We start from the raw sequence: 12,606 nt of genomic DNA, 5'->3' as shown, positions 1-12,606 counted from the left end.
AGAAAATTGTTATGACTCACTTTACCATTACTACCCTTACATTAGTTTATATGCTTCTTATAGGTTGCATTTCTGTAAATATTGACAATGCAATTTCCCATAGGAACTCCTTTCACGGCAAAAAGTGTACCACTTTTACTATGAAGTTTTGGAAAAAATCTTATCCTAGAATATGCACCACAATTTTTTTCAAAGGTCAAAATATAGGGCTGTGTGGCATATTTTCAACTTTTATATGCCCTGAACTTCTCAGAGTTTAAACTTACACTAATTTTCTTAACTACCCCTACCTCGAATGAAAGGTTACCACAGATTTCAATGTAAACAATATGCACGTGTTTATTTACTGGTAACATTCCCAAGTTCTGTCTCTGGGATATAGAACACAGAGAGCATAACTGGGAACCAGTATGTAAACAAAATTAATATGTAGTATGACTGCCAATGATACAACTCTCAACAGGAAACCAAATGACACAGAAATTAATAGCTATTGTTCACTGTATGGCCTTCAACAATGAGCTAAGCCCATACTGCATATATAGTCAGTTATACATTAAAAGGCCCTGAAATTGTCTGTTTGAAATTTTTGCATTTTTCTGGTTAAAATTCAATGCATAATTTTCAGGTACATTTGGTCAGCCAGAACAGTGGGACCTATATAACACCTCTACTTTCTGTCATCCCATGGTGCCATATGATGTACTGATAGACCCCATGAGTTTACCGTCTCATCCAGTACTGAAAGAAGGAAGTAAGACAGACGATCTCCTGGAGGAAATTAAAAAGAAAGAAGATGAAACAGTTAGTATTATTTTTATGAGCTAGAGCACAAATTTTTTCATCAGGCGAAAAATAATAAAAATTTGACTCAGTGAATTATATGAGTTCAAAGTTTTTTTATTTGTGCCAAATACATTGAAATTCAGATTTAGTGTGATGATCAAGTACAAAGTAGGATAAAATTATATTCATATATTTATTAAAATGTTTTGTCTTCAACAAGCATGTGATATTTGCTACTGAATTCAGGCAGTCATCAGTAAGTCTATATATTCTTCATTTGACTAAATAAAGAAAAAAGCAACAAAAAAAATAAAGGAATGCTTTATATAGATTCCATTGAGAAGATTGCCATTAATACAACCCTCCACATGATGTAGAAGGTTAGCAGCTATATGTCTCTGTACAGCCGTCAACAATGAACAAAACCCATACCTCCAAACAAGCTATTAAAGGCATTTAAATTACAGAACAAAATTCAAATGAACTGATGAATGATGACAATAGAAGTTCTCTACCACTTTAATAAAAAGTCCATCTTGTTAGCTCACCTGGCCCGAAGGGCCAAGTGAGCTTTTCTCATCACTTGGTGTCCGTCGTCCGTCGTCGTCTGTCGTCGTTAACTTTTACAAAAATTTTCTCCTCTGAAACTACTGGGCCAAATCAAACCAAACTTGGCCCCAATCATCATTGGGGTATCTAGTTTAAAAAATGTGTGGCGTGACCCGGTCAACCAACCAAGATGGCCGCCACGGCTAAAAATAGAACATAGGGGTAAAATGCAGTTTTTGGCTTATAACTCAAAAACCAAAGCATTTAGAGCAAATCTGACATGGGGTAAAAATGTTTAGCAGGTCAAGAACTATCTGCCCTGAAATTTTCAGATGAATCGGTCAATCGGTTGTTGGGTTGCTGCCCCTGAATTGGTAATTTTGAGGAAATTTTGCTGTTTTTGGTTATTATCTTGAATATTATTATAGATAGAGATAAATTGTAAACAGCAATAATGTTCAGCAAAGTAAGATCTACAAATAAGTCAACATGACCAAAATGGTCAGTTGACCCCTTTAGGAGTTATTGCCCTTTATAGTCAATCTTTAACCATTTTTCATAAATCTAAGTAATCTTTTACAAAATCTCCACTGAAACTACTAGGCCACAATCATCTTTGGGGTATCTAGTTTGAAAAATGTGTCCGATGACCTGGCCATTCAACTTAGATGGCCGCCACGGCTAAAAATAGAACATAGGGGTAAAATGCAGTTTTTTGCTTATAACTATGAAACCAAAGCATCTAGAGCAAATCTGACAAGAAGTTAAATTGTTAATCAAGTCAATATCTATCTGCCCTGAATTTTTCAGATGAATTGGACAACTGGTTGTTGGGTTGCTGCCCTCCAATTGGTAATTTTTAAAGAAATTTTGCCGTTTTTGGTTATCTTGAATACTATTATAGATAGCGATAAACTGTAAACAGCAATAATGTTCAGCAAAGTAAGATCTACAAATAAGTCAACATGACCTAAATGGTCAATTGACCCCTTAAGGAGTTATTGCCCTTTATAGTCAATTTTTAACAATTTTCATTAATTTGGTAAATTTATGTAAATTTTTACCAAATATAGTTCTCTGTTACTAATGGGCAAAGTTCATGATAGATATAATTGTAAGAAGCAAAATCGTTCAGTAAAGTAAGAACTTCAAACACATCACCATCACCAAAATACAATTTTGTCATGAATCCATTTGTGTCCTTTGTTTAATATGCACATAGACCAAGGTGAGCGACACAGGCTCTTTAGAGCCTCTAGTTTTTATTTAACGCCTGCTTCAGAAGTCTGTCTTCTTTAAGCCTAAATGCATGAAATATATTTTTCATTTAGAGTGGTTCTTCTTGGCATAAATCTTCATTCTGTTTCTATGTAAGTTGACAAAAAAATGGGATGACAGTATATTACAATATATATGCACTTGTAAAGTAGACTTAGAAAGTTATGAGTTTCAGGGCATTAGATAAAACTGCACTTTCTAGGTGGAGAAAAAAATCTATGGTGTAGGGTTACAAAATTTTGGAATTTACAATAATCAAATGATCATCAGTTTTTATCAGAGTGTTGGATGTTCTGATTTCTTTATAATACTTCTCATATGTTTAATTCAGAAAGATAGTTTGAACAGGTTTCTTTGTGGAGAGTTGTCTCATTGACAATCATACCACATCTTCTTTTTTTTATAGAAAAGAATTGATTAACATATTTGCATTGCAGGAAAAAGAAAAAAAAGTGCCTTATGACTCCTCCCTCTATCCATTTCATGACATGATTATTATTCTTTAGAATAGAAACACATGGTGATAGTTTTTGTTTAATTTGATGGTGGCTGATTTGAAAGACTGTTGTAAGATATTATCACTTGATTGGTTGGGTTCAATTTTGACTATTAGTAGTTATGACTTCAAATATATTTTTTATTAAAACAGCTATGATAGATAACTGAAATATCAAAATTTACAAAATGGCAAAAACAAATCAATTTTTGCAAGGATGTGTGCATTTTATCTCCAATACAACATCATTTTAAATTTTTCAATATATTTTAGGCAAAGATACAGCCAGCATATACATCGTATGCCAAGCCACAGATCAACATAGATGATGAAACAATTGCTAGAGATATCAAAGATCTAAATGGCATCCTCAAAGATACAGGACTTGATGAAGAACAAGCCAAGAATTATCATGGGAAATGGTAGGTTTTCTTGAAAAAAAAGGAAAGTCCTGTAAACCAACTGGAAAAGGACATTTACACCTTACACAAATAATAAAGTCAGTGAAACCTAACTATAAATTGTTTTTCAAATGCTTTGAATTCAGAAAAACAAATTGCTATGTTTTCATTATTGTGATTACACCTTAATATTATTTTTAAACTAGCATTTTAAAATTTGCCTTCACCCTTAGTATGTGTATGCAGCATTTCTAGAAACCACTTATGCAACATATTTATCTTCTGATAAATGAGGGGGGGATTGGACCTTTATCTTGACTCTGGTATCAGGTGTTTTTAAGCTAGGAATTTTGGGATTGACCCTTTCAAAAGGGGGATTAATTTTTCCGTTGTTTTGGGATGTCAGAATTTCAATTTATTTGTGAAATCAAATGTCGTTTAAATAATATTCACCTATTTAAAGACTACCAACATTAATATATAAGGGAGCTTACTCTTGATCACATAAAACTATTGAATTATCCAATTTGGCAAAGTAGAATTGAGTAAAAAAACAATTGAAGGAATTTACATGCCAAAGACGGAAATTTGAAGAATTTGGAAATTCTCAAAATTCAAAATCCATTGATTGCTTTTTGATATAATGTTATATATATATACAAAATATAAATAAAACATGAAACTATACAAAATAAAAAAACTGTCAAAATATATACAAGTTGTCTCCCATAGATCATAACATTTTGAAGTTTTGATTTTTATCCTGCAGGAAATTACAAAGTTTATAAAGTTTTAATTTACTAATACTTTCTATATATCAACATTGTACAACCAAAAATCATTCAAAGTCCTTTAACAAATAATACAGCTTCTTTTCTACCTTGTAAAGAAAGATTTTGATAAATTTAGCGCTGGACATCATAGAAGATATATTTTTTTTCACTTTATAACCAAATTTCTAAGGTCATGTCAATACGAATTGATAGATTTGGAGAGCTAGGTTCTGAAACAATGCATTATTCTTTCAGCTACTTTGGTCATATTTCACTGAGCGTTGCTTTAATGACTGAAATACATTTTTACAAAATCAAAACATGACATTGGGTATTTAAACTAATGACAATAAAACATAAAAAATAAATTGAAAAATTAAATAAATATATAATTTAATAAGTGTTAAGTATAGATTTCACACAACTATAATCAAAAGGTAAACAGCATATTTTTTGGCCTTATAATATTACCAAGTAACATTTTCTCCAAGGGAGTTAACTCTTGTCAGCATAATTTAAAATGAATAAAATTCAGTACTACCAGAATGTATTTACATTAAAAGGAAGGAAAAAAACCCACCCTAATGAGAATCAACAGGATATGAAAAGGAAGAGAATCATTAAAAGAAGAAGAATAATAAATAGAAAAAGTCATTAAATGCAGTATTGAACAGTAAATTTATAAATATATTTTTTACATCAAATTAAAAAGGTTGAAAATATTCACCAGTTATCTCCCTTAGATTGTTGATTTTACTCTGTATAATTTAATTTGATCAGTTTTCCCAAATGAATTTGTGGAAAACTCACCATAAACAAACTTGGTAATGATTTTTATTTAAGAATTTCTACTCTTTCTTAGATTTAATGTCCAAAATAGATGGGTTGAAATATCTTCAGATAAAGGTTTTGTTTGCACATTTGAAGATTCAATAAATTAGTAACAATATTTCGGATCCAAATGTAAAAAAACTTTATAAGTTGCATGCATCACATAGATATTATATATTTATTTATCGTTTCTGTGTTTCAGGTTACGCCATGAGAAAACAAAGATTAAGAAAATAGACAAAGGAGGACCGTCAGATTATCAGACATTAAAATGGTCCCAAATTGTGGACCCACCTAACCCAGATTTTCCCAAAGTGAAATTTGACAAAGACGATCCTTTTGGGTCAGGCATGGACCCTGAAATGATGACCAATAGTCTTAAATCTTTTACAAATAAACAACAGGCTGTGTCATAATTATTGGTCTCTTATATTGAAGAAACAATATTTATATTGAAAAATTGTGTTTAGAATTGTTTTATTATAATGATATGTCTATTAAATGCATTTATTTTTGCAGAAGGAAAAAATGTAATGTATTGAAATATTTAAATGCAATTTCTTTGGATTTTTTTAATGAAGAGACAAACATTTTTAGAATAACTGTATTGAAGTTTTTGTAATGGGATTTTATAGCCAATTTGTGCACAAAATTTTATAGAAAGTAAAAACTAATGCTGAGTTTGTATTTCTTACTTATGTGTTTTTTTTCTTCAAAACTCACTCAAGAACTGCTGCTGCTTAGAATTTATCCACCATACTAGTATTCACAATTGTTTTTTTTTTCCATTGTCACTTTAAGACACTTTTTAGAATTATTTACCTCACTTTTATATTTGATAGAACTTTTTTTCATTTGTAATTTTGAAATGTGATAATTATGAATTATTTTTAGATTTTTAGAATGATACATTTTTTATTTGCTTTATGTCCATTTATCAGAGAAAGTAATCAATTATATTTTTTGTGGTAATAAAAATCTAATTAATGAAAATTCAATATTATATTTATACTATATACTGTTTATTTTAAGAACTTTAAATGTTCCTTATGCATTATAATTTTACACCCTGTTAAGTTGAATAAATTTCATTACTTCTTAAAATATTGATTAATGGTCATTATGATATAGATTTATAATATTTTGCTGCTTTTAAAGATAAATATTTAAAGAGATTTGTGAAGGCTTTTTATATTGCAAGTCTTGTTTCCGTCCATAATTATATTAATGAAATGAAAGGGAAAAATGTGATAACAATTATGAGGTTTATAATTTTGTACATGTGATATATACTCACTTTTAACTTATCTGTTTTGTATAGTGTTTGTATATATGTACATATTTAAGAGTCTATGTATACTATTGGTATATTTTATTTATATTTGACAATTTTTATGCAATATTTCCTCATGTGTGCCAATTCAAGCTGATATAAAAATATATGATACTGTGGATTCATTAATATTCATTGGATAACATTTTTGTGGTTATAGGTTAACCAAGAATTTATTCATTAAATGAATTGTAAATAATATAAATGATTTGTATGCAGAGATTGGCAAAACCAGGAAATCAAATTGCCACGAAAATGCAATTGTTAGTCAATCTTCAAAAACTGATACCCTTGAGAATAAATGAATCCACAGTAGACTGTCGTAAATATAAATTTTAATTGTAATTGTTACAATTAACAAAACTGCTTTTGTATGACATGAATAAAAGTGCTTTTGGTTAAGCCCTATGCACAAAGTGAAATATTTTCTTGCTTGGATTTGTTTTTTTTTATAAAGAAAATCGATGTACCTTTATTTCTAAGTGTTTACATTTAAATAAACTAATACATCAATTCTCAATACTGTTTCCAAGTGGGACAGTGGCATGATACTTTTTCCAAATAAAGGGAGGGGGCATATGGCCTATGCATTTTTACTGTATCCACCATCTTTCTGTAAAAATTTAACATTTGACTATTATCCAGCTTCTCTTTCTTCCAACACTACATTTAAGATGGTACCTAACACTACAGGGAGATAACTCTTTAAAATCAGCTAAATGTTTTAATTACGCTGTGTTGTTAAGAGAATATTAAGCTTCTCAATGATCAAAATAAGTATTTTTCAAACTGCTATATAACCAGTGTATTTTTTCTGAGAAAACGGTTGGTTCAAATTTTAAAAATTTTTGTTAAAGTGTCAAAGTAAATAATTTGACAAAATTTTATGAAAATTAAACGAGCCAAATTAATTTTAGTCAAAGTGTTGGGTACCACCTTAATTGTACTATGTGATGAGGACTTTTTGTCTGAAACTTTATGACAATCATTAATAAAAAGTATTATATACTGTTTTCCCTAATAAGTACAGTCTTGCTAACTATTTGTGTCTGATGAATGGATGATTTGAAACACTTGTATATTTTTACTCTTCCATGTACTCATTGTCCTCTTTCAGACATTGTAAGCTGAAAAAGATGCAGTACTATTTTCTACTGAATTTGAAATAAACAAGAATAATGTTTGATAAATTTAAAATTGTATCAAATCATTTCCCTGTGACCAATACAGGATTGTAGAATCATGTTTTATTTTCCCTTTTAACAATTTTTTTATATTCTGTTGTTAGATTTGCCAAGCACTGTTGCTTTTCATATTATTGTATTCATCCACAACAAGAATCTGTGATGCATTTCTATTTCAAAATAAAATTAAAAATATAATGTGTTTATTGTGTTACTAATTGACGTCCTTCAAATGTTAATACTTTAGATAAAATTGACCGTTACTTCTTTATCAAATAGCCAGTTTTATCGGTGTCTAACATGAGACAGAAAAATAGTTTCATGTGTTGTTATATTCCTATCAGTATTTTATCACAGGTTAGGTTCATTACTGTTTGTTTTTAGGTATCTTTGTATCCTCTTTCATGTGGCATGGCCAGAAACTGTCATTGGGGTCTTGGTGATCTAGTGGTCCTAGTAGTACATCTTATGTATCACTAGCATGTCAAGTTGTCAACACTTGAGGTTTTGAGTTCAATCCCTGCACATCGCAGGTGTATTCCTATTCTGATTCTTAAATTCATAGGATTGCCAGTTTTCCAGCCACATGTTAGTGGTTCTCTCTGCACTCAAGTTCCTCCACCAATTAAATCTGGACACCACAATATAGACAATGGTATTGAAAGTGGCATCAACAGACCAACAAGCATTCACAGTCAATTGACCAATTTGCACACATGAGGAATGAGAAAAGAAAGGAATTGATAATTTTATGTTCCATATTTAGGCCTGATCCAAGACAGGAACATCATCAGAGATTGTCTGTAATTAGGTTTATACATATTGTATATTGTATTGCCTTTGTCCTCTGCTTATGGTTGATGACTCAGCTTGATAGTCCTATATGGTTTTTTGTCGAGCCTGCAACTTTTGTTGCAGAAAGCTCGACATAGGGATAGTGATGCGGCGGCGGCGGCGGTGTTAGCTCACTTCTTTAAAGCTTTATATTTTAGAAGGTGAAAGACCTGGATGCTTCATACTTTGTATATAGATGCCTCATGTTACAAATTTTCCGACAGTCACATGTCCAATGTCCTTGACCTCATTTTCATGGTTCAGTGACCACTTGAAAAAAAAGTTCAGAATTTTTGTAATGTTGAATTCTCTTATTATAAGTAATAGGATAACTATATTTGGTATGTGCGTACCTTGCAAGGGCCTCATGTCCGTCAGACAGTTTTCACTTGACCTCGACCTCATTTCATGGATCAGTGAACAAGGTTAAGTTTTGGTGGTCAAGTCCATATCTCAGATACTATAAGCAATAGGGCTAGTATATTTGGTGTATGGAAGGACTGTAAGGTGTACATGTCCAACTGGCAGGTGTCACCTGACCTTGACCTCATTTTCATGGTTCAGTGGTTATAGTTAAGTTTTTGTGTTTTGGTCTGTTTTTCTCACACTTTATGCAATAGGACTACTATATGTGTTGTATGGAATGAATGTTAGGTGTACATGTCTAGCAGGTAGATGTCATCTGACCTTGACCTCATTTTCATGGTTCAGTGGCCAAAGTGATTTTTTTAAGTTTTGGTCTTTTTATCTAATATTATATGCCAAAGGTCAACTATATTTGGTGTACTGAAATATATTATGATCTAAATGTCAGTCCCGCAGGTTTTATTTGACCATGACCTCAATTTCACGTTTCATTGCACAGTGTTAAGTTTTTGTGTTTTGGTCTATTTTTCTTAAACTTTTAGTAAAAGGTCAACTATATTTGTTGTAGATAGATTTTTTTTATGATAGAGTCCACCGTTTATCCCTGGACGTTGGATCATTGTAAACACAGGGCCCCTTGTGTATTCTTCCCTGAGTTATACAAGGAAAATGTAATCAGGTGATTTTCAATAAATGTATTTCAAGTCTTAAAAAAAAAACCAACTATATTTGTTGTATGGAAGCATTGTTAGCTGTACATTTCTGCCTGGCATGGTTCATCTGACCATGACCTCATTTGTATGGTTCATTGGTCTTTGTTTAGCTATCTTGGTTAATGTTAAGTTTATGTGACAGTTGTCATGGTTGTAATAAAGCTTTATACTTAGGACTATCAACATAATATCAATGATTAGTAAAGAAGGCGAGACATTTCAGTGTGTGCACTCTTGTTTTATTTTCCAAGACTCAGAATAATAAGAATCTATACATTTCAAAGACTGCATGTTTACCTCTCAAAGTCTTTTTTGTTCCGCCTGTGCTATCAGTGGCGGCGAATGCAACAACAAAAGTTTTCTTCTTTAGCCAGTTTGATAGGAACTTCTTGTAATAGATCAATGATAATTTCCATAAAGTTGCATTATTATCAATATATATATATAATGAGGACGACAGCATAATAGAGAGGAATCAACAGGAGCAGGAGGGTTCAGACAACAACCGACAGCCACAAGAGCCAAAGAGAACATCAGACACAAGCAAGGACAACATAAGGAGAAAGAGAGTAAAATGCCCCAACAATAAAAGTAAAAGGGAATGGCAACATTTTAATGAGGATGTGGATGCAATTTTGAACACAGCATTAGCAGGTATCATAGACAGGAAGATGGAATCGATGACATCATTTACTTACAACATTGATATGGACAGATTTGGTGCAGATGAGAAAGAGGTGGTGAGGCGAGAGGGTCAAAAGAACAAACGAGAATCCAAGATAGCAAAGCTGAGAAAAGACCTTAGGCAACTTAAGAAAAGATATAATTAGGCATCAGTGGATGAAAAACCAGCATTATCTGAACTCGGGGACACCGTCAGGAAGAACATCAAGATCACACGGAAAGCAGAGAGAACTAGGAAAAGGAGAAAGCTAGAGCTCAATTTACATTAGATCTTTTCCAATTTACCTCAATATTGTTGGGGAAGAAAGGATCAGGGCAACTAAAAGCTAGTAAAGAGGAAGTTCAAGAATGTCTCAGAGAAATTCACAGTGATCCAAAAAGGGAAGAAGACCCACCGGAGATAGAAAAACAAATACGCCCGGAAGATCCAGAACAGGCTTTTGATGGATCACCACCAACGTTGAAAGAGTTATTAGATGTTGTCAAGACAGGAAGAGCAGGATCAGCACCAGGTCCAAATGGAGTACAATATAAAGTATACAAGAACTGTCAGAGAATTACAAGACGTTTATGGAAACTGATAAGGGTCATTTGGAGAAGAGTTCGACTTGTAGAAAGTTGGCACAAGGCAGAAGGGTGCTTTATACCAAAGGAACAGAAGTCTGAGACATTGAAACAGTTTAGAACAATCTCACTGTTAAATGTGGAAGGAAAGATATTTCTTGCTATTGTTGCCAAAAGGATGGCAAACTACATGCTGAGACAGGAGGCGTACCAGGTGTATCAGGCTGTATTGAACACACAAGCGTATTATCACAGATAATCCGAGAAGCGAAAGATTCAACGGGAGAGCTCTCAGTCGTCTGGTTGGATTTAGCGAATGCATATGGGACAGTACCACAGAAGTTAGTTGAGTTGATGCTGGAACGATACCATGTACCTGACGGGATACGAGAGCTGATAAAAGAATACTTCAGCCATTTAAAGTTGGAGATTATACAACATCATGGCAACGTTTAGAAGTGGGAATAGTGACAAAATGCACGATATCTGTCATCATTTTCTCAGCAGCAATGATTAGGATTGTGAAGTCAGTAGAGAAAAGAGCAGGGGGCCATGGATAAATTCAGCAGTACGGCAACCACCAGGAAGGGCATTAATGGATTGCATGACAATAAGCACAAAGACAGTGATTGAAGCCAGATTGACACTACAAGAGCTTGATAAGATAATTACCTAGGCAAGAATGAAAGTGAAGCCAAGCAAATCCAGAAGTGTGGTGGTAAAGAATGGTAAAGTTAAGGAGGAAAGGTCTAAAATAGGAGACGAGAACAGTCTCAGAGAAGCCAGTTAATTGCCTTGGCAAATGGTTAAACAACACTTTGTCAGATAAGTTCAATGTGGAAGATACACATAAGCAGTTGGATTACTGGTTTAAGGCAGTAGATAATAGCGGATTACCACGGAAATACAAGACATGGATTTACCAGCATGGGATAATGCCTCGGCTGCTGTGGCCACTTCTTGTGTATGCTGTACCAATAACAACGGTAGAGAGAATGGAAAGAATTTCAAACGGTTACTTACGTAGATGGCTTGAAGTACCACGTATTTTAAGCAGTGTGGAACTATACAGTTTAGGATGAGAAAGTACGGTCAGCAATAGTAGAAACAAGAACAGGAAGAAAGCGGTCGACAAAGAAGACAATAGAAGATGCTAAGTCACAATAAAAACAGTGATATAGTTGGCAGAGTTAGTTGGAAGACAGGGGCTGGATGTAACACCTACAGCTAAATGGAGATCAGCAACAGTGGAAGAAAGAAGACACCTTGTACAGAAAGAGGTACGATCAATGGAAGAATATAGTAGAATGGTAAAGGCAGTGAGTATGAAGAAACAAGAAAGCTGGTTCAACTGGGAAGGAGCAAGGCAGCTGAAGTCGGGATGGAATGAGATCTGGAAGATGGAGCCATATAGGTTGCAATTCAAGCTGAAGTCAGTATATGATGTATTGCCAAGCCCAACAATCTAACAACATGGGGATTGATAGATGACCCAAAGTGTGTCCTTTGCAGTAAGCCAGCCAACTTGGAGCATATACTATCTTCATGCTCGAGTGCTTTGAAAGACGGGAGGAACACATGGCGATACGACATGGTATTTGGGACATTAGCAGACACCCTAGAGAGAAACATCAGGAAGCCAAGAAAGAACAAGAAAGGCCTTACATTTGTCAATTTTGTTAAGGTAGGAGAGAAAGGACAGAAGAAGAGTGCGGAAGGAAGCGGTTTACTGGGAACAGTAACTGATTGGCAAATGTTGGTTGATCTGAAGCAGAAGTTACAATTCCCACCACAGATTGCAGTAACAAAACCAG

At 33.3% G+C, this 12,606-nt stretch overlaps 1 protein-coding gene across 3 annotated transcripts in view; it reads left to right on the top strand.

Annotated features, from left to right (window-relative positions):
• LOC134696677 (WD repeat-containing protein 64-like) overlaps positions 1–7,829 on the top strand; it is a 48,445-nt gene extending 40,616 nt beyond the window's left edge. For all 3 annotated transcript variants that reach the window (XM_063558599.1, XM_063558598.1, XM_063558601.1), the window contains 3 exons: positions 629–804; positions 3,383–3,531; positions 5,317–7,829. In XM_063558599.1, the coding sequence (XP_063414669.1) occupies positions 629–804; positions 3,383–3,531; positions 5,317–5,530 (539 nt within the window). In that variant the 3' untranslated portion in view covers positions 5,531–7,829. The remainder of the gene's footprint in view (positions 1–628; positions 805–3,382; positions 3,532–5,316) is intronic.
• The last annotated feature ends 4,777 nt before the right edge of the window (positions 7,830–12,606 follow it).

Source organism: Mytilus trossulus, chromosome 14 (genome assembly GCF_036588685.1).
Source record: "Mytilus trossulus isolate FHL-02 chromosome 14, PNRI_Mtr1.1.1.hap1, whole genome shotgun sequence".
NCBI lineage: Eukaryota > Metazoa > Mollusca > Bivalvia > Mytilida > Mytilidae > Mytilus > Mytilus trossulus.
This window is presented reverse-complemented; position numbering and strand designations above follow the sequence as displayed.